Source organism: Mya arenaria, chromosome 10 (assembly GCF_026914265.1).
Source record: "Mya arenaria isolate MELC-2E11 chromosome 10, ASM2691426v1".
Taxonomy (NCBI): Eukaryota; Metazoa; Mollusca; class Bivalvia; order Myida; family Myidae; genus Mya; species Mya arenaria.
This window is the reverse complement of record NC_069131.1, coordinates 47588344-47612721: the sequence shown is the minus strand read 5'-3', so window position 1 is coordinate 47612721 and position 24378 is coordinate 47588344. Positions and strand designations below refer to the sequence as shown.

General features: G+C 37.9%; 1 protein-coding gene across 2 annotated transcripts in view; it reads left to right on the top strand.

Annotated features, from left to right (window-relative positions):
• LOC128205610 (uncharacterized) overlaps positions 1-16372 on the top strand; it is a 31272-nt gene extending 14900 nt beyond the window's left edge. For both annotated transcript variants that reach the window (XM_052907357.1, XM_052907358.1), the window contains 5 exons: positions 6136-6399; positions 6998-7204; positions 8208-8336; positions 9725-9844; positions 11835-16372. In XM_052907357.1, the coding sequence (XP_052763317.1) occupies positions 6136-6399; positions 6998-7204; positions 8208-8336; positions 9725-9844; positions 11835-11998 (884 nt within the window). In that variant the 3' untranslated portion in view covers positions 11999-16372. The remainder of the gene's footprint in view (positions 1-6135; positions 6400-6997; positions 7205-8207; positions 8337-9724; positions 9845-11834) is intronic.
• The last annotated feature ends 8006 nt before the right edge of the window (positions 16373-24378 follow it).

Sequence of the window (24378 nt, the reverse complement as noted above, 5' to 3'; positions counted from 1 at the left end):
AGGATTTTCTATGATGGTTCATTTTGTTCAGAAATATACTCCAAATAAAATGTTAAGGATTTTCAACACATGTTATTTTGGTTCAGAAGTTTGCTTTAACTAATTTTCTATCTGTTGACCATCCTTGATATATAAAGGACATAATGTTAAAGGAAAAAGTGTGAATGTTTCATCTTTATCACTGTTAATTGTGACAGAAAAATGCTGTTTTTATGCACAAACATTGGCAAACTCCAAACTCCTAAATGTATGAGATTGTTCACGAACAGCTTTGGAGTGTGATTATAGCCTTAAAAAAGACTTGATGTTGCACATAGCTATAAGCAGAATACAGTATTCACGTTGCAAAAAGTTTCCAAAGATATATCATTCCTCAGCTGCAATATTACCATAATGAACTGTAGATTTTCCCAGGGGGGAAATAATTGTAGAATAAAAGTCACCATAATAAACTGTAGATTTTGTCAGGAGCAAATAATCTTCCAATAGAACCATAGCAATTATTGCTATTGGCATATTTTTAAGAAGGCAGGCTCTAACCTAGAGAACACCCTTCCTTCCCCTACATTTTTGGGAAAGCCCTATTATTTTTACTGTTTTGTAAAAATACTTTGAGATAGCTTACTTTGTTCCAATTCATAATGCCATCAGAATAACCCAGCATGCAGAAAATTATTCTTTTTGGAGGTGCTGGCAGAGGGGTTAAAGGGGGCATGCCTCCTGACCCTCAGTTTTCTGGCTTGAGACCAGAATCGGTGTCCATTTGGACAGGCTTACACAAGGTTCAATAGAAGGGCTTGAACCCATGACATCTTTGGTGGGAGGTTGACATTTATTCCCAAGAGTCAAGTTTCCCCCAAAATAGAAGGGCTGGAAGCCATTACATTAGGAATTCTAGGAGTTTTTACATAGGACAAGTTCCAGTAGCTTTACTGCACTAGATTTAGATAACGCTCCTAGGTTCAAATTTATTTTCTAGGATTTTGGATAAAACTGCCCCCATGGCCTTCATGATCAAACCTTTAGTAAGATAAATGCACTTCTGTGAGAAAATGTTGAACTTTATGTGAACGTTTAAATCAACAATTCCAATTGTATGCCCACATTGTAGTTTTGGCAGAAACAGGAAACTATTTTTCATTAGCTTTAATCATGGCAAGCACATGAGCGTACAGGATACAACTGGCCTGTGCCAGAATTTGCGGCAAGGTTCGAAATGATGCATATGTCCATAGTGCATTTAAGTTTTTTAAAAGTTTTTCATGATACATGACCGAGAAACAAAAGTACAAATAAAATTAGTATGTCACAACAATGGAGTGAGATAGGAGAACATTTCAATGGCTGTTTGAAAACAACAACTGACAAATATTTGAAAGCATTATAAATATCCTTTAATACCATTAATTTTGCTCTTAATGTAGAGTTGCATGGTGTTAAAGGTCAGGCAAAATATGAACCATACTGGGGGGCTCCTAGTAATCTGTTGTCCTTAAATATTCTCCCATAATCCCTCTATGGTCAAAAGTAGAGTGGCTGAAATTCAGACAAATGCCCCCAGCTTAGTTCTGGGAGTACATAGAAATGCCATGTCTTCTTTAGTCTTTATTTGTTCAGGTCTGGAAACACTTTGTGTATAGATCTATTGGCAGTGTTCTGTATTTGTTTAAGGGGAGAAGTAATTAACATATTTGTTGTAAGAACTGGTGTTAAGAAGACAAAGACATTGCAATGATAAATTGAGGAATGATCGGTTTGTTTTGTATTGGAACAATACTTATTGAGGCAATATAAAACTATGGTCATGGCTGGATGATGATGATGATGATGATGATGATATAGTCAGCGATGATGTTGATGATGATGATGATGATATAGTCAGTGATGATGATGATGACGATGATGATGATGATTTTGTTTTCATTGACAGGGAATCTGGTTGTTGTTCACACAGTATTTGCCATATTCAGTTGTTGACAGTCCAATGTCGATGTCCTGATTGTGACATTATTAATGTTCACTGACGTCGTTACCATATGAAATGCAGAAAGCATCCCTCAACAACAGGAAAATCATCCATAGAATTATGTCTTCCACTCTGATCTTGTTTGATGGTGTTGTACATATGGCAATAGAAAATTAATGTGTAGTATGAGGGATTAGGTCAATAGTGATGTAGCTTGTCTTCGTTCATAGAATAGTTTTGCTTATACTTTTGAGTGGATTAAAGGTTGGTATGGGCCTCCATAACAGATTTGAGTAACTTTTTCTGTGTCATAAATACAACAGTTTTGATTCGATCTTCATGAAATTTGGTCAGAATATTTGTCGGCAATTGAAGACCAGTGTGAATGTGGGTGATCTGTGGTAAATAACTGGGTCAAAGATTAAGGCAAATTTTGTGTTGAAGTTTATTATTCCTTTCAAAAATTCTACAGTGCATATCAAGTCTTCAAGAAAGGCAGTCAGAATGAAATCCTTGTACCTCATCATGTAGGTGTCTCGGTTCAATAATAGAAAATCAGGATCTGGAATAAATATGGTAATGGTTACACTGTAAATCTGTGTGCAAGATGGCGGGGTATATTGATTCAGGTAATATTGCTTTAACAGAACATTCATCCGAGTAGGACAACCTTGATGGAACCAGTAATTAGACAAATCACAACCCTCATTGGTGTTTGACACAACTAGGTACCCACACCATCCTGGCAGTGCGGATCTTTGGCACGTAATTGTCTCGGCAAATGTTTCCATTTTCATTTCGTGAACTATAATGGTAAATTGGAGACAATATCACCTGAGGGAAAAGGCTGAAACAGCATTGCCAGTTCCAAAGTGTCATATTGATTGGAGTAGTTTTTGCTTCAAAGAGGAAATTCCACCTCTTAATTATTTCTTTCCAGACATAAAAAATGTTGCTTTTTTCTTGCGACCTAATGTTTTCTGTCATAAAGTCTGGTAATATGTGGTCTTATATGTAAGATATAGAGAAATAGTGTGTATTTACTTACATATTTCAAGGAGAGGTCTTTATGAGACCATTTATTTTTTCTCATGTGTATTTCTCGCATTTTAGAATGATCTTCAGTTACTGATTTAGATGTTTTCAGTTTTAATAGGTGCTGATTAAGGAAACATTGTTAGTGGTTCTCATTTACAAACATCTTGATTTGGCGTTTACATCCTTTCTTTGCCAGAGCAGGTTGAAAAATCCATTATTGACTTACCACACATAAGTCTGCATAGCTAGCCCCATAATTCAGGCTTTCAAGATAATATGGTGAGTTATGTCCTTTCATCTGACCAAGGAGACTGGCCCATCAGACTTTAGTTGAAAGTGCGGGAAAATTCAGATGTTCTTTGTTGGAGTTTGAAAATGTATCATTAACAGTCTGATGAGGTTTTCTTTTGGTGAAATAACATAATGATTATAAACTTATGGCATTATTTGTTTTGCCACTTCATATAGGAGAAGAAAGAAACATGCACAACAGCATAAGTGGGATTGAAAGGTTATTAATGACATATTTGGCCATCATCAGCACAGACTGATATTTATTATCATGTCAGTATTTTTCATGACGTAAATTGCACTGACGAACAACTACTCTGCTATTAGATAATTTGCACAGTCCCAACTTTATTTTTATTAAGATGTAAAAAAAGATGCATTCAAGGTATAGTTTTGGCTTCTAAGACATATAATAGTGCATCCAAGGTCAAAGGTGTTGTAGTTGTTCCTAAGACATATTATAGTGCATCCGAGGTGTTGTTGTGGCTTCTTAGTTGTTTAATAGTGCATCCAAGGTATTTTTGTGGCTTCCAAGTTGTATAAAAATCGTCCAAGGTATTGTTGTGGCTTGTAAGACTTACAGTAGTGCATCCACAGTCTAGTGCATCCAAGGTATTGCTGTGGCTTGTAAGACTTGCAGTAGTGCATCCAAGGTATTGCTGTGGCTTGTAAGACTTGCAGTAGTGCATCCAAGGTATTGCTGTGGCTTGTTAGACTTGCAGTAGTGCACTCAAGGTATTGCTGTGGCTTGTTAGACTTGCAGTAGTGCACTCAAGGTATTGCTGTGGCTTGTTAGACTTGCAGTAGGGCACTCAAGGTATTGCTGTGGCTTGTTAGACTTGCAGTAGTGCACTCAAGGTATTGCTGTGGCTTGTTAGACTTACAGTCGTGCACTCAAGGTATTGCTGTGGCTTGTTAGACTTACAGTCGTGCACTCAAGGTATTGCTGTGGCTTGTTAGACTTACAGTAGTGCACTCAAGGTATTGCTGTGGCTTGTTAGACTTACAGTAGTGCACTCAAGGTATTGCTGTGGCTTGTATGGTATTGTTGTGACTTCTGAGATGTATAATAGTACATACAAGGTATTGCTGTTGTACTAATATGTATTATTGTACATCCAAGGTATAATTGTGGCTTCTTATATGTATGATATTACATCTAAGGTATTATTGTATTTTTTTTAGCATTTTAGTTCTGCAAAAGCTGCTGTACTATGAATGGGCAGAAGGACAAAATGAATCTTACTGACTGTACATGCAGAGACAAGAAGTTCATACTGACAGTGATTCAGATCATTGCGCTGCCATGTTTCCCTGGCTGTAGACTTTCTAGACAATCCAAACCAACTTCATATTTCATTCACTTTAGGACTTGTTAAGATTGATTAGACTTTAGATCTTCTTAGTGTCCCTATGGTTATATATTGCGCTTATCTAGCTGGTCTGTCTTGGGCAACAACTTGAAAACCAATTATGTTATTTACAGGAGACATGAACATATGTATACATGATTCCAGTGACATTGCATAAAGTGGGGCATTTGGTCAAAACTTTAAAAAATGTATCTATGTTGTTAACATTATCATTGTTAACTTTCAAATCGTTAATGCTCTGGAAGTTAATTGGAGTCTTTTGTTATCTGCTGTATTTCTAACAAGATTTAGGACAACTGTTTCAGATGTGCTTGTTCATATTTATAATGTTAGCAAATCATCAAATATTTCACCTTTAAAAGTTAACAATGATGTTGTTAATCAAGACTTCAATAAAAGTTAAAATAATGCCCATTTGAAGGTGGCCTGTGTTGGGGCACTCTTGTAACATGCTTATCAATGGGGAGATGAGAGTGATCAGGGTAGGGAGGTTGGGTCTGATTGCCTTGAGGTTTAATTGATATCATTTGATTTGAAGAGCAAGATTTAGATTCAAACTTTGAAAATAATGTGATGAAACCTTGATGGGAAAAAGATACACAGCAGTATGAAACCTTGATGGGAAAAAGATACACAGCAGTTATCACAATTAGGCTTTAGGATGAACATGCCCGATTCCCTGTACAAGAGCATGCCATAAATAAATTAAACAAGCCCCTCAATATAAAATCTCGAATTTGAGCAAGCCCAGAAAGCTTTTTAACAGTGCTGATCTTTCAACGAGGCTTGTGCTTTTTTTCGACCACTGATGCAGTGCCTATTTCTCTGCAATATATGGGCATGTGAATGTTTTGCTTGGAAATTTAATATAGATGAATATAGATGAAAAAGAAAAAGTAATGTTACTGGCATTTTTTGTGACTGATGTAGAAAGGGAAAACCTTATCTAAAACTCAAGCATATTTATGGTTATATGTAGAAGCTTTCTCATGTAGAAAAGACAGTACGGCAGATACTGGTTTTATAGCTGTCAATTGCCCAGTAAATTGAATTGAGTCAAGCAGGAAATGTTGTGATGTTTATGAATATTGTATTTTTGGTTGGTTGGTCGGAAACTAAAGGCAAGGCTGATGGAAAGTAAATTGTGAGAGGGGACTTTCTGAGAATATGTATATGGATGAAATGAATGTTCTGTCCCAGATTTATATTCCACATAGTTTGATGCTGTAAAAACATGAAATTAAGAAATATGGTGTAGGTCAGTTATTTAAATCTTGACATTAATTTTTGGCTTATAGAACTGTAGAAATCCCAGCAACAGCTGTAGAGAAGGAAGCCTGGTTGACTTTATACCGGGCTTATGCTAAAACCTCGGAATTGATTTTCTATTATCATTACGCCCACAAATCATACTTTCATTAAACAAGTGTCTGAACATTGTTGTTAAATACATTTTGCCCATTTCAGAGCCCTCTACAACTGAGGAAGATATCGACATTGACATCCCAACCACACCAGCCCGGCAGTTGACCCCATGTGAGAATCTTCGAAACACAGCCATGAATCGTGCAGCCTTTGTTCCTGATTGTGAATCTGATGGAGCCTTCAAGAAGCAGCAGTGTACCGTGGACATCACTTCGAAGGGGAAATACTGTTGGTGTGTTGACCCCAATGGTGTGGAAATCACTGGCACGCGCATGTCGGCACCAAAACATCCTGATTGTGACTTCGGTTAGTGATGTTGTTTTTTTTATCTATATTGAGACATATACGCCTCGATTGTTTATACATCCAGTGTATTCAGGGGTAGTTTTGGTAAGTGGAAAGTTAATGTTATACAATAACAGTCCTTCCTTATTGTCATAGAAGTTATAAGGTGTAGGTCCACCAAGGTTTTTTTTATCACTGCAAATATGGAAAAGATGAGTGAAAACATATTAATGTAATATATATTTTGATAAGATTCTGACATGAGCCTTGTATAATATACTGGTAGATTGATACAAAATGTGTCATTTTACTATAGTTTATACAAAAATTGGTTTACAGTTGTAAAATGGCCATTTTTGCCATTTTTTCATTAGAAATGAAAAATGAATGTGGCCACATATCTTAAGCATCAAAAAGTATTTGAGACACATACTTTGAATAAGTAGGAGGTTTAAGGGTTAAGTATTAAACATATGATGTGGTTAAGCAGTGAAAATGCCAATATATTGCATTGTCTGTTTGATAAGCCTGCTGTTAAGCCTGAATGTTAGGTTATATAACATGTTGGAAGTGTAGTTAAGTTGAGAAAACCCATGAATATCTTACTGATCCCTTTCAGGTGAGAACCTGAGCACATGCGTGTTCCAGCTCGTGCAGCACAGCCAGGGTCTCCTGGGAGCTTACAAGCCTAAGTGCTCGCTCGCAGGGGAGTACGAGCCCTTGCAGTGCTTTGAGCGAGAGTGTTGGTGCGTCGACAAGATGGGTAATGAGATACCAAAAACACTCCGCAACAGCTCTGCCACAGCAATGCCCAATTGTGAAAATGGTAGGTGCTTAGTAAGATTAGCTTTCCTGAGCTACAGGTTACGGTCCCTATTGGCATGAAACGCTTAAAGATATTAATTATGATATTAAATCAAATATTTTTTCTAATTGGTACAAACTCAAATTTTTATAAGGGCTGTTACTATGATGAGAAGATAATGCTAGACTGTCAGTGTCATTTCAACTCCAATGCGGTGATTTCCCTTGACATGCGTTTAGTTTTACAAAGCGCTGTTCGGTGTTTTGAATAGATTAAGTGTTACATTTAGAATCAAACCTATCGTGGATGTATAATACATATATGCTTGCAATTCAATGTGCCAGTAGACTACAACGATCGCCATTATACTTTATTGAATGAAACCAAGGTGTACATTACACTTGACAACACTTTGCCTTTGGGCTTAGAATGCACTTAATGTAAAAAGTTACCTGTAGGTCTGATCTTCTTTATTTAAATTCGATTGTAAGACCAGCACTCACAAACTGATATAAGTCACTTAAAGTTTGTTTTTTGTTATAACCCTGGTGTTGCCTTTGCCATACAAAAAAACATAATCTTGTACATCCAGAATAAACATCATTTATGAATGTATGTATAAGGGATGGCATAGCATAGTAAGACCGGTACTCGTGTACTCAAATAATCCTCTGAGTACTGAAAAACTTGTATTGGTTTTCGGAAGAGACGTGTTCATGTACATGGGTTAGCGTTATATTTATTATTTCCATCTATGGTTTTGGTAGAAGTAAATTGGTATCCGAGTACTCCGACGATTGATAAAGTACTCAAGTATACACGTTGCTATCCCTGGTATATATATTCACATTAACCTTGAAACATGTTCCCTCTTGACTTTAACATAGTAGAGTAAAAAATGTATCACCTTGAGTGACTAGACGAGTGTCATCATCCCCTTGCAATTCTCTTGTTTAAGCCAGGCAGTAATACAACAATTCAGGTTTGCGGAACCAAAGTTATAATAAATGAGATTTCGTTTCAGTCGGGATGAAAACCCCAGAAGCCACCGAGCCACCGAAAGTCATCTCAGAAGGCAAGCCCATCTCTTATCTCCCACCAGACGATGATGTTCCGCCTGTTGTTATTAGTCCCGGGGATCCTAATGAGCCAGGTATGCTGCAAGAATCAATAGTTAATGATGAAAAGTTTGCATCTCTGAAGCGATTGATGGCTCACTGTTTATGCCCCTGGCCTTATCCATTGTTAGTGTTGCACTGTATTAGTGTGACATAGTGTTGTTCAGATGATCAATTATAATTGAAAAATCAATCTAAATGGTCAACATCAAATATTGATACTGATATTGCCATAGTCCAATACTGAAAATACATCCTTCTAGCCTTTCATTTCGTGATCTTGTACCAATTTGCCGTATTTCTCTTCTTTTAAAACAAACCCATCCTTAATTTCTCACCATAATTAATCTTCCCATTTAAACTACTTCAATTTGTGATTGATTTAGTAAGAAATAATGAAGCTCATTACAAAATGTGAAATGTTTGTAAAAGTCTGATAAATGTTAGTACCATTTGTTACAAATTTCTGACACTACTCTGACCACTATGAAATGTTCACTATAAGTTCTCTTAGTGCACTATGATCCTGCATGTACATTTGTACCTGTTATAATGTATGCTAGGGTTTAAGCTTAAGGGTAATGGAGGAGTGGTGCACCCTGTCCTTTAATTGATAGCACCCTTCTTCCCTCATAGAGACATTGGCCTTCTTAAACTTAAAATGCATAAGATAGTCAAATATTCCTATTTGATTGATGAAAAAAATAATATGATTATAAATACATACCAACTTTGTATGTTTGGTGATTGAAACCTAATGTAACTTAGGCCTAAAAAAACAAACATTTGGTTTGGGTTACCCGACCTTACCTACGGAATAGGCGCCGACCCTACCGTTTTTATAGTCAGTTTGAAAAAAAAAAAAAAAACTAATTATTTTTTTTAGTTTTTTTTTTTTTTTCTTTTTTTTTTGCTTTTCAATATGTAGTTTAAAACCTCAATTGCTTATATAGAAGATAACTTTAACACCATTGTCCAATGATGAAAATGACATTCTAATATAAAGCCTAATAAAAAAATAAAAAAAGCCTACCTACCATACCTATTTTTGAAAAGGATGTAACCCTAACCAAACAATTTTTTTTAAGGCCTTAGTACAAATAAAGCATTGAAAAAGGATCTGTTTATTTTCATTATATATTTAGATATGCTCCAACTGGGACTTGAGCGATACGTTATCGTTATACAGTTATTCCTATGTTTATTACTCATGTTATGTTAATTATTTGTGTATGTTAACATTTATCATTTTTTATACATAATCATTTATGTAGATTTCTGCATGTTTTGCTATAGAGAAGAGCATTAATACTGCAGGCACTCTGTAGAACAATCTCAAGAAGCAATTTATAGATTACTGCAAAAACACAGAAATAAATCCTCAAGTACACAAGTACATAAAGGCACCCTGCTGATATTTCAGAGATCGTATTGGATGAAGAAAGTGGTGGCGAAAACTACAAGGAGAACAACAATTTGGGCGCGTATTCCCCGACAAAACATGAAGAGCAAACCTTACTTGCGAGGCCAGGCCTTTTAGCAGGTATGTATGGCCCGGGTTTGTTCTCATTTGTGTAGACATGTACCTCAGCAAGTATTCCCAAAAAAACACACACATAACAAGTAAACCTTACTTGCAAGGAGAAGACTTAAAGCAGGTATGAATGGTGCCAGGGTTGTTATAATGTTCATGTACATTTGCGTAGACATAGGTATGGGTCAAATTGTCCTGGAAAAAAAACAAGCCCACTTACTGTATGCCTAAGGTGGCAAGCAAGGCATTCTAACAGGTTAGTTCAGTAACAGGTTAGTTCGGTAACAGGTTAGTTCGGTAACAGGTTAGTTCGGTAACAGGTTAGTTCGGTAACAGGTTAGTTCGGTAACAGGTTAGTTCGGTAACAGGTTAATTCGGTAACAGGTTAGTTCGGTAACAGGTTAGTTCGATATCAGGTTAGTTCGGTAACAGGTTAGTTCGGTAACAGGTTAGTTTGGTAACAGGTTAGTTCGGTAACAGGTTAGTTCGGTAACAGGTTAGTTCGATATCAGGTTAGTTCAGTAACAGGTTAGTTCGGTAACAGGTTAGTTCAGTAACAGGTAAGTTCGGTAACAGGTTAGTTCAATATCAGGTTAGTTCAGTAACAGGTTAGTTCGGTAACAGGTTGGTTCGGTAGCAGGTTAGTTCGGTACTTTGATTGTTAATCAGTGCATGTTCATGTACCTATATGTAGACACAGATCAGTTATTATCTAACGTGGGTGAGGGGAGATTGAAAGAGGATTTCAAGAGGTTATTATCTTTAAGGCGATTGTTTCGTAATTTAAAAGATGTTGGAAAGGTGACATTGAAAGAAAAGTTTAAGAGTTTTTTTTATTATCATCTGTACGGAGGATGTTTCGAAAAATGTCATATTTAGATGTGGAAGGTGAGAATGAAAGAGCAGTCTTCCACAGTTTACATGCCATTGACGCAATGGGAATGTCAAGTAAATGTCAGTTTGTAAAGTTAGAGCTCCAAACTGCTATCTGGGATTGTAGTCGGGGAAAAAATACTAGTTATACAACAGCAAAACAAAGTTGTGGGGGGTATGTAGGAGTGAGCTTGTCGGTCAATCAGTTGGTTTTGTCATTATTTGAATACATGTTAACCACCGTAAAATCAATGTTGGACTGTGGTTACAAACTACCTTTTTTGACTGAGTTAGTGCTGCTTTTCAACACAAAATTTCCCTAAAATACAAAATACAGTAGCTGGACAATGGCACATGAAAGGCTTGATTTATTCATAGAATTTTTGTAGCACATCTTTAAGATCACAAAATAATGGTCCATCTTGACTTTGGACACATATCACTATCAACCTATGTAATTGTATTTCCTGTGTTTTTTAGGTTCCCATAGCCATGATTTGATATCCAAGACTAAATTTTATTCTAATAAAAAATGACAGAAACATTTTTTTATGGATATGTCTGTTTTTCAAATAAAAAAGTCTAGGATGTGTCATATTATTTGTGTTGTTGTTGTCAATGGTGTTGTGCTTGGCCATAACTCAAAAATTGTTCAAAATATTCAAATAAAACTTGGTTTACATGTTGAGAGAGACGTTGTATATGTATATACTATAGGAAGACCCCTAACTGTGATGTTAATAATATATGGGTTATGCCCCTTGGTTGACAAAAATACAGACAAATGATGGTGTCAGCTACATGGCTCCTGTTTCCTTTAAATCTGGTTGTGTAACAGTCGTATGTTAGATCACTAGTATAAGTAACGCTCATTTCAAAGTCTACCAAAACAAAATATTGGGCTTAGCTTCATCCTGTTACGAGGGACATAAGATTGTTTGAGAAATTTGGCCCAGGGTTGTATGTCTCTTTTCCATCGTTCACTCAATGTGGATTAAAAAAAAATGTAATATAATAAAATGGTGACCATTGTTGGGTTGTCTTGTATGGTTCAGTGAAGTGGGGTTTCAAAGTGATAATATGATATTAATGACCATTCTAAAACTTTCGATACTTTGTATTGCAGCTGTGATCGGAGGCGCAGTGGTAGGGTTGTTATGTATGGTCCTACTGGTGATGTTTATCGTGTACCGTATGAGGAAAAAGGACGAGGGAAGCTACCCACTCGACGAGCAGAAATACCAGAATTATTCGTACACAAAAGCCCCGGACAAGGAATTCTATGCTTGAACAGGTCCGGACAGTGTGTAGTTAATCTGTAATCTGTTATATGTAATAATCATGATTACTGAAACTTATGTTACCAAATAGTTTTTCGAATTCTGTTTTTAATATGTAATAATGACGAATATTTGGGATCGTCAAGTAGATTTTCGAAATCATGATAATATCTTTATCTGTTAATCATCAATATAAAAATCTGTTAAGATTTTTTTCAAATACCGGGTATTTTACTAGACAGGTTTCAATTTACTGGTCCAGGAATCTAATGGACTTTTTATTTGGTTGTTTAGAATCAGTTTACTGAACTAGGTGATTTTTTGTACAAATACGAGTTTGTGCCATTTTTATCCGTTGTACTAACTCACTCACAACAGAACAAGAAGGAGTTGTCTTCTTTGATTCGTAAGAATTGTTTTTAGATATGAAAAATTAAGAGTTAAAGAAGTGCTGATTATCTCAAAGATCATAAGAAATCGTGTTTTTTGGATTGCAAGGGTAAAAGATTGGATGCTTAAGATCTGTGACTGTTATACAATGCAATTGGAACAAACATTGAACAGACCTACATAGGGCTGAAGGGGACAGATTCCAATGAAAAGTAAAGCCAGTATAACACAGTCATGGTAGCCCTATTCACATTTCTTATGTAACCAAAGAGTTCGATCATTCAAAGATGATGTTTCACGGTTTTGTATACAACACCTGTTGTTTTTCAATCATTTGAAGATTCTGTGTTGTGTAAAACAGTGAAATATGCTCTTAAGTGTTTCAAATCTTTCATCTTTTCTGGACAAAGAGATTGTTGTTCTACATCTCTGCTGTCAAGTTATTTAAATATTAAAATTTGGTCACAATGGAAACACAAATTTAATTTCACTGCAGAACTTAACAGTTGTAGTTTGAAAATTGTAATTTTCTTAGAAATCTTGTTTCGACTATTTGACTAGTTTCATTAAGAGTTATTTGGGAATGTGAATAGAACAGTTATGACCTTTACCCTAATGGTCATATTGAAAGGTCAAGGTCACTGGAAGACAATATAGCAGATTGTGATACCTCACGAGTGTATATAGAGAATGGAAAGGCACAGCCAGTTGCACTAGCACAACCAACTGTATTGAGTCACTATATAGCTATTTATTAAACAGAAATTAACGTGTCCCATGTAACTGATTTCTTCCGTTCTTTCGATATTAGCCATACACTTTCTTGAACGTTACAGAATGTGAAAAGGTATAGAGATCTGAACTTAGGTTTGACATTGTGAATGGAAGGTGGATTCACAAGTTGACCTTTTTTTGGCTGACTCCTTCGTTGTAAAACATTCCATTCATAAATATGGACAAATATGATTACTTGTTGGCATAGAAATAGCGTCTGAAGAAAAATAAGATGGTTAAATAGTTTTATTTCATATATATGTCTTTTGTCAAATATATATTTCTCCATTTAGATTCATAAATTAAAACAAATTCTGCTGTCACTATGGGAACAAGAAATCAACTACATTTTAAGGCCATAAGTTCATAATCAAGAGAAATAGAGTTTAAATTGAATCATGTTTACAATGTGTCTTTGTATTATTTTTGTCTTAAAACTGTACCACAAAAGAAAAGGGCTATATGTTTGGTGTATATTGTAAGAAGTTGTCTGAATGCCAAGATTTTTTTGTGCACTGAGTACAAATGAATTGTTTTGTCTTATTTACGCCCCGAGTGGTGTCATTTCGAACATAACTTGGTAAATTGATGTTACTTTTATAAATAGTTGTATTGATTTTTTGGGCAAAATAAGTGGAGAAATTTTTTCAAACCCATTAGAATAGGTTAGTGATGGTATGTTATTTTTTTATTTGATAATTGTAATTATCCTGTATTATTTGTGTATAACTACCTCTTATTTTTAAGAGCCAGCTTTGAATTAAACTTATGAAATCATGGAACACAGCACTAAGACCGAGAAACATGCTCCACCAAGTGTATATATGTTGGTGTGTTTTCAAATGAAATTGTCAATGTTTTGTATGTCGGAGAAGCCTTGTGATATAATGTTTTGTAATTCAAATACAATGTGTTTTTTCTGCTGTTTTGTATAAAAACTGGAATGAAAGTGATTCATGACACAAAAGCAACGTACAATTACAGCATACTCTGAAGATATGTTTAACAGTACCAATAATTTTAATAATTTCATTTAATGAGCAGTTATTTCTATCGAGCATGAAAAAGTTTGATGCGAATAAATTTTAAAATATAAAGCATACAATTTGAATGATAATGGTTGATATGCTTATTATTGAACAATATGTATGTGATATTGTTTTCTTTTCATTTAAGTGTTGTGATCTGTCTTCTGCTATTTTTATGGTCGAAAATATTGCAAAATTGAAAATACACTTAAAATAGCGCAAAAATGTATAACGTAATAATCAGTGGTGCTTTACACAAGCCACTATTTTACGTAAAAAAGTATTCAAAAGAAAAACTAACAATGGAATCTGGTATCAGGAATTGTTGAGATATGTCCAATCAAAGATGCTTTTCGATGTACATGTATATGAATATCAATCATGTGTCAAAATTATATACTGAACAAATATTTGTTGGGGAGTATAAAATCAGGACTGCTTATTCTTGTAAATAGCTTTATTGTAATAATATTATGGATTGTTATATGACACAGAAAAAAAATGTAGAAACAGTAATCTTATTAATCATGTATAATTTTCTGTGTAATGTACCAAGCTATGTTATTTTTCATTGTATATAGTGTTTGTTATTCAACATTACAAATCATGATCATTTTTTTTTTGCCGCACAAGTGAGATAACTTGGATGGTTTTGAGGGGATCGTTTTTCCCCTGTTGATGAAAAACAGAAAGAAAATATTTTTTAAGTTGGTTGTGTTCTCTTAATTAGAAAACTTACTGTACTCTGATCTCGTTTTTCTGAGTTATAATCTATCTTTTATTTAAAAAAAAAGAGGAATAAACCAAGCAATTTTGTTTTATGATTAAAGTTTGGTTGTGAAAAGTATGTTTACTTCTGTATCATAATGAATTGTTATTTAATATTTTATGATTTACAAAGATATGACTTTTATTTTTATTTGGTTGACTGAAATCTTATTTGATATGTTTTTTCCCTGACTATGCATACAAGGTTATGTTGTCTATATGGATGACCTTAATCAACAACTATGTGGTTAAGTTTGAATGAAAAGAGTCAAGATCTTGTAAACAAAACTTTTATGGCCTGTTTAGTGTGGTCAAAGTTTGGTTGTAATACAGTAGAAATATATTTCACCTGTAATCATATTTTCAGAACATCTTCATTTTAATTTGGCCAGTTTTAGAAATAAAATATGCTTATAAGTAAATAAAAAAATTATGTTGTCCATAGATACAATTACCTGTCTTTGATTTGGTGCATCTTCAGATTTGTTGAACAATTCTATTTTTATTTTCTCACTTGATTTTGAATAAGCTGTAAACATAAAATAAACATCTTTAATGGTCTACTTATGAGCAATGTGCCCTTCATATCAATGTCTGTACAACAATTTACATGACACCAAGGCTCTCGGACTTGAATACATGTATTCATCATTACTTATCTAATGAAATGATAGCAAAACCATGGATACACAAAATCAGGAGTTTGTGTCCACGGCTGGAGCAATGATTATCCAATTTTTACGTCCTGTCAATTACAATTAAATACTGTGTAAATTACAATTGATAATCATGTCAATAATATGAATTACAATTAAATATCAATTATGTCAATTAAAATTAAAACTAATTATGTCAGTTGCTCCATTCAGGAAAGTGGATGCATTTTATACTAGTATGTATATACTTACGATTTTTTTATTTGTAAAACTAAATTTTTAAAGTCATGTTATATTTCATTGGTTGTATAATGATTGTTTGTATCATATATTTGTTGTATTGTCACTGATAAGAAGGGCCACACACATTGTTGGATCAAGTTTCTCCTTCTAAAAATCCATTTTGTATTTTGCATCCATCCTCATTTTTGTATTGTATGTCATTAAACATATTACACACCCTGTTTGTATGAGTATAAGTAGACACAGAAATGTCCTGTTTAAATGTCCCTTTTAAATTTCTGTTGGAATATTATTATAATAGTTATATAAACTGTTGATTTACCTATGTTTTAACTTGAAAATCAGTTCATTTTAAAGGTATTATTTGGTTAACTTATTCTGTATTTGCATGAACTTGTTCATAGTGTTAACTAAAAATTTAATTTCGATAAACAGTTACTTCGTACTGTATTTTAAGTATTTTTTCTAGTTTCAAATAATTGTATTTAAACTTTTACTGTTCATTGATTAAAGACATTTCTTTATAATAAAGTGTTATTGTCTCTGATTCCTATCCCCCTGTTGTAATTAATGTTTTTCAATCATGGTCATAGCTTGATACTTGTCTTATCTCTATGGAATTTTCCTAGAAAGCTCTTCTTTAATACTATGTCTCATCTGTCTCGAGAATCGAGGTATTGTCATAGCCTTGTCAGAGGTGACAGGGTTGGTGTGTAAAACTTAAAATAACTATGGAAGTATCTGAAAGAAACTTGGTACAGTAACTTGGTAACAGTGACTTGGTACAGTAACTTGGTACAGTAACTTGGTACAGAAACTTGGTACAGAAACTTGGTACAGTAACTTGGTACAGTAACTTGGTACAGAAACTTGGTACAGAAACTTGGTACAGAAACTTGGTACAGAAACTTGGTACAGTAACTTGGTACAGTAACTTGGTACAGTAACTTGGTACAGAAACTTGGTACAGAAACTTGGTACAGAAACTTGGTACGTACAGAAACTTGGTACAGAAACTTGGTACAGTAACTTGGTACAAAAACTTGGTACAGAAACTTGGTACACATGTTGCCAGAGACGATACATTCATGTAAAGTAAGGCCCTTCATACTGGCTTGAATAATTGTTGAGTTATGTCTCTTTTCCCATGGTACTGTTGTTCAGATTAGGCCATGCGAAGTTGATTATATATCATCCGGTTCCAATTGGGAGGTTCTTGACATGCAAGAAAAATGTCGAGAGAGAGAAAATAACATATATACTGCAGGGGCCCAGCATTTCCGGAAAGTGAGATGATCCTGCTGGCATATTTTAGTGAGAACTGAACTGACTGAGCCAGTATGTAAATGTAAAAATAAAATGATGCCAAAATCATAAAATTAAGAACATAATTTAAGATTTGTGACATAACGCAATCGGAGCACCCCGGCCATTTTCCATCGAAAAACAACCATGGATGTATATGGAAGGTGTACATGTACAATGTCAAAATTCTTGACACCTTGTTGAAAATGAGTCCATCTTATTTGGCTCAAAATATAAACTAAAGTCAGATCCAAACCTTGCGGTTACATGTTATGGCTCTACTTCATCTGTTAAGTATCTGGGTGCTAACTTTATCTTTTGAGACTGGCTCGCTGAGTTCTTAAAAAGTCTGATGCTAGGTTTAAGCTTCTGACCCCAATTTCTCGAAACTTTTAAAGTCCCTTATAACAGGATTAAGCTAAACTCACTATTTTTGTTGTTCTATAATATGTGTTATATTTACTTCTTTAAGAGTTTTTATAAATTGTATAAGAAAAATCTGTATGCTAATTAGAGGAAACCATTTTTCATTTATCAAAATTCATTATTAGTATTATTTGGGCTATTTGAAATAAGCGACTTAAGCCTGTTAAGCTTAAGAAGTTTCGAGAAATTGGGGCCTGTACCATAAAAAGGACTACCTAACCCAGCATACTTAGACACTTCTAATTATGTCTTTAATTCAGTGGCATTATGACTGCATGTACTATATGGTATAATGGTTTGACCCAGGGCCGGTACTATGCATGTACTATATGGTATTATGGTTTGACCCAGGGCCGGTACTATGCAGGTACTATATGGTATAATGGTCTGACCCAGGGCCGGTACTATGCAGGTACTATATGGTATAATGGTCTGACCCAGGGCCGGTACTATGCATGTACTATATGGTATAATGGTCTGACCCAGGGCTGGTACTATGCAGGTACTATATGGTATAATGGTTTGACCCAGGGCTGGTACTATGCAGGTACTATATGGTATAATGGTTTGACCCAGGGCCGATACTATGCAGGTACTATATGGTATAATGGTTTGACCCAGGGCCGATACTATGCAGGTACTATATGGTATAATGGTTTGACCCAGGGCCGGTACTATGCAGGTACTATATGGTATAATGGTCTGACACAGGGCCAGGGCCGGTACTATGCAGGTACTATATGGTATAATGGTTTGACCCAGGGCCGGTACTATGCAGGTACTATATGGTATAATGGTTTGACCCAGGGCCGGTACTATGCAGGTACTATATGGTATAATGGTTTGACCCAGGGCCGGTACTATGCAGGTACTATATGGTATAATGGTCTGACCCAGGGCCGGTACTATGCAGGTACTATATGGTATAATGGTTTGACCCAGGGCCGGTACTATGCAGGTACTATATGGTATAATGGTTTGACCCAGGGCTTGTACTATGCAGGTGCTATATGGTATAATGGTCTGACACAGGGCCGGTACTATGCAGGTACTATATGGTATAATGGTTTGACCCAGGGCCGGTACTATGCAGGTACTATATGGTATAATGGTTTGACCCAGGGCCGGTACTATGCAGGTACTATATGGTATAATGGTTTGACCCAGGGCCGGTACTATGCAGGTACTATATGGTATAATGGTTTGACACAGGGCCGGTACTATGCAGGTACTATATGGTATAATGGTCTGACCCAGGGCCGGTACTATGCCGGTACTATATGGTATAATGGTTTGACCCAGGGCCGATACTATGCAGGTACTATATGGTATAATGGTCTGACCCAGGGCCGGTACTATGCAGGTACTATATGGTATAATGGTCTGACCCAGGGCCGGTACTATGCAGGTACTATATGGTATAATGGTTTGACCCAGGGCCGGTACTATGCAGGTACTATATGGTATAATGGTCTGACCCAGGGCCGGTACTATGCAGGTACTATATGGTATAATGGTCTGACCCAGGGCCGGTACTATGCAGGTACTATATGGTATAATGGTTTGACCCAGGGCCGGTACTATGCAGGTACTATATGGTATAATGGTTTGACCCAGGGCCGGTACTATGCAGGTACTATATGGTATAATGGTTTGACCCAGGGCCGGTACTATGCAGGTACTATATGGTATAATGGTTTGACCCAGGGCCGATACTATGCAGGTACTATATGGTATAATGGTTTGACCCAGGGCCGATACTATGCAGGTACTATATGGTATAATGGTTTGACCCCGGGCCGATACTATGCAGGTAATATATGGTATAATGGTTTGACCCAGGGCCGATACTATGCAGGTACTATATGGTATAATGGTTTGACCCAGGGCCGGTACTATGCAGGTACTATATGGTATAATGGTTTGACACAGGGCCGGTACTATGCAGGTACTATATGGTATAATGGTCTGACACAGGGCCGGTACTATGCAGGTACTATATGGTATAATGGTTTGACCCAGGGCCGGTACTATGCAGGTACTATATGGTATAATGGTTTGACCCAGGGCCGGTACTATGCAGGTACTATATGGTATAATGGTCTGACCCAGGGCCGGTACTATGCAGGTACTATATGGTATAATGGTTTGACACAGGGCCGGTACTATGCAGGTACTATATGGTATAATGGTCTGACCCAGGGCCGGTACTATGCAGGTACTATATGGTATAATGGTCTGACCCAGGGCCGGTACTATGGAGGTACTATATGGTATAATGGTCTGACCCAGGGCCGGTATATGGTATAATGGTCTGACCCAGGGCCGGTACTATGCAGGTACTATATGGTATAATGGTCTGACCCAGGGCCGGTACTATGCAGGTACTATATGGTATAATGGTCTGACCCAGGGCCGGTACTATGCAGGTACTATATGGTATAATGGTCTGACCCAGGGCCGGTACTATGCAGGTACTATATGGTATAATGGTCTGACCCAGGGCCGGTACTATGCAGGTACTATATGGTATAATGGTCTGACCCAGGGCCGGTACTATGCAGGTACTATATGGTATAATGGTCTGACACAGGGCCGGTACTATGCAGGTACTATATGGTATAATGGTCTGACACAGGGCCGGTACTATGCAGGTACTATATGGTATAATGGTCTGAACCAGGGCTTGTACTATGCAGGTACTATATGGTATAATGGTTTGACCCAGGGCTGGTACTATGCAGGTACTATATGGTATAATGGTTTGACCCAGGGCCGGTACTATGCAGGTACTATATGGTATAATGGTTTGACCCAGGGCCGGTACTATGCAGGTACTATATGGTATAATGGTCTGACCCAGGGCCGGTACTATGCCGGTACTATATGGTATAATGGTCTGACCCAGGGCCGGTAATATGCCGGTACTATATGGTATAATGGTCTGACCCAGGGCCGGTACTATGCAGGTACTATATGGTATAATGGTTTGACCCAGGGCCGGTACTATGCAGGTACTATATGGTATAATGGTCTGACCCAGGGCCGGTACTATGCAGGTACTATATGGTATAATGGTCTGACCCAGGGCCGGTACTATGCAGGTACTATATGGTATAATGGTCTGACCCAGGGCCGGTACTATGCCGGTACTATATGGTATAATGGTCTGACCCAGGGCCGGTACTATGCAGGTACTATATGGTATAATGGTCTGACCCAGGGCCGGTACTATGCAGGTACTATATGGTATAATGGTCTGACCCAGGGCCGATACTATGCAGGTACTATATGGTATAATGGTTTGACCCTGGGCCGATACTATGCAGGTACTATATGGTATAATGGTTTGACCCAGGGCCGATACTATGCAGGTACTATATGGTATAATGGTCTGACCCAGGGCCGATACTATGCAGGTACTATATGGTATAATGGTCTGACCCAGGGCCGGTACTATGCAGGTACTATATGGTATAATGGTCTGACCCAGGGCCGGTACTATGCAGGTACTATATGGTATAATGGTCTGACCCAGGGCCGGTACTATGCAGGTACTATATGGTATAATGGTCTGACCCAGGGCCGGTACTATGCAGGTACTATATGGTATAATGGTTTGACCCAGGGCCGGTACTATGCAGGTACTATATGGTATAATGGTCTGACCCAGGGCCGGTACTATGCAGGTACTATATGGTATAATGGTCTGACACAGGGCCGGTACTATGCAGGTACTATATGGTATAATGGTCTGACACAGGGCCGGTACTCTGCAGGTACTATATGGTATAATGGTCTGACCCAGGGCCGGTACTATGCAGGTACTATATGGTATAATGGTCTGACCCAGGGCCGGTACTATGCAGGTACTATATGGTATAATGGTCTGACCCAGGGCCGGTACTATGCAGGTACTATATGGTATAATGGTCTGACCCAGGGCCGGTACTATGCAGGTACTATATGGTATAATGGTCTGACCCAGGGCCGGTACTATGCAGGTACTATATGGTATAATGGTCTGACCCAGGGCCGGTACTATGCAGGTACTATATGGTATAATGGTCTGACCCAGGGCCGGTACTATGCAGGTACTATATGGTATAATGGTCTGACCCAGGGCCGGTACTATGCAGGTACTATATGGTATAATGGTTTGACCCAGGGCCGGTACTATGCCGGTACTATATGGTATAATGGTTTGACCCAGGGCCGGTACTATGCCGGTACTATATGGTATAATGGTTTGACCCAGGGCCGGTACTATGCAGGTACTATATGGTATAATGGTTTGACCCAGGGCTGGTACTATGCAGGTACTATATGGTATAATGGTCTGACCCAGGGCCGGTACTATGCAGGTACTATATGGTATAATGGTCTGACACAGGGCCGGTACTATGCAGGTACTATATGGTATAATGGTCTGACACAGGGCCGGTACTATGCAGGTACTATATGGTATAATGTTCTGACACAGGGCCGGTACTATATGGTATAATGTTCTGACACAGAGCCGGTACTATGCAGGTACTATATGGTATAATGGTTTGACACAGGGCCGGTACTATGCAGGTACTATATGGTATAATGGTCTGACACAGGGCCGGTACTATGCAGGTACTATATGGTATAATGGTCTGACACAGGGCCGGTACTATGCAGGTACTATATGGTATAATGGTCTGACCCAGGGCCGGTACTATGCAGGTACTATATGGTATAATGGTCTGACCCAGGGCCGGTACTATGCAGGTACTATATGGTATAATGGTCTGACCCAGGGCCGGTACTATGCAGGTACTATATGGTATAATGGTCTGACCCAGGGCCGGTACTATGCAGGTACTATATGGTATAATGGTCTGACACAGGGCCGGTACTATGCAGGTACTATATGGTATAATGGTCTGAACCAGGGCTTGTACTATGCAGGTACTATATGGTATAATGGTCTGACCCAGGGCTGGTACTATGCAGGTACTATATGGTATAATGGTTTGACCCAGGGCCGGTACTATGCAGGTACTATATGGTATAATGGTTTGACCCAGGGCCGGTACTATGCAGGTACTATATGGTATAATGGTCTGACCCAGGGCCGGTACTATGCCGGTACTATATGGTATAATGGTCTGACCCAGGGCCGGTACTATGCCGGTACTATATGGTATAATGGTTTGACCCAGGGCCGGTACTATGCAGGTACTATATGGTATAATGGTGTGACCCAGGGCCGGTACTATGCAGGTACTATATGGTATAATGGTGTGACCCAGGGCCGGTACTATGCAGGTACTATATGGTATAATGGTCTGACCCAGGGCCGGTACTATGCAGGTACTATATGGTATAATGGTCTGACCCAGGGCCGGTACTATGCAGGTACTATATGGTATAATGGTCTGACCCAGGGCCGGTACTATGCAGGTACTATATGGTATAATGGTCTGACCCAGGGCCGGTACTATGCAGGTACTATATGGTATAATGGTCTGACCCAGGGCCGGTACTATGCAGGTACTATATGGTATAATGGTCTGACCCAGGGCCGGTACTATGCAGGTACTATATGGTATAATGGTCTGACCCAGGGCCGGTACTATGCAGGTACTATATGGTATAATGGTCTGACCCAGGGCCGGTACTATGCAGGTACTATATGGTATAATGGTCTGACCCAGGGCCGGTACTATGCAGGTACTATATGGTATAATGGTCTGACCCAGGGCCGGTACTATGCAGGTATTATATGGTATAATGGTTTGACCCAGGGCCGGTACTATGCAGGTACTATATGGTATAATGGTTTGACCCAGGGCCGGTACTATGCCGGTACTATATGGTATAATGGTTTGACCCAGGGCTGGTACTATGCAGGTACTATATGGTATAATGGTCTGACCCAGGGCCGGTACTATGCAGGTACTATATGGTATAATGGTGTGACACAGGGCCGGTACTATGCAGGTACTATATGGTATAATGGTTTGACACAGGGCCGGTACTATGCAGGTACTATATGGTATAATGTTCTGACACAGGGCCGGTACTATATGGTATAATGTTCTGACACAGGGCCGGTACTATGCAGGTACTATATGGTATAATGGTTTGACACAGGGCCGGTACTATGCAGGTACTATATGGTATAATGGTCTGACACAGGGCCGGTACTATGCAGGTACTATATGGTATAATGGTCTGACACAGGGCCGGTACTATGCAGGTACTATATGGTATAATGGTCTGACCCAGGGCCGGTACTATGCAGGTACTATATGGTATAATGGTCTGACACAGGGCCGGTACTATGCAGGTACTATATGGTATAATGGTCTGACCCAGGGCCGGTACTATGCAGGTACTATATGGTATAATGGTCTGACCCAGGGCCGGTACTATGCAGGTACTATATGGTATAATGGTCTGACACAGGGCCGGTACTATGCAGGTACTATATGGTATAATGGTTTGACCCAGGGCCGGTACTATGCAGGTACTATATGGTATAATGGTTTGACCCAGGGCCGGTACTATGCAGGTACTATATGGTATAATGGTTTGACCCAGGGCCGGTACTATGCAGGTACTATATGGTATAATGGTTTGACCCAGGGCCGGTACTATGCAGGTACTATATGGTATAATGGTCTGACCCAGGGCCGGTACTATGCAGGTACTATATGGTATAATGGTCTAACCCAGGGCCGGTACTATGCAGGTACTATATGGTATAATGGTTTGACCCAGGGCCGGTACTATGCAGGTACTATATGGTATAATGGTCTGACACA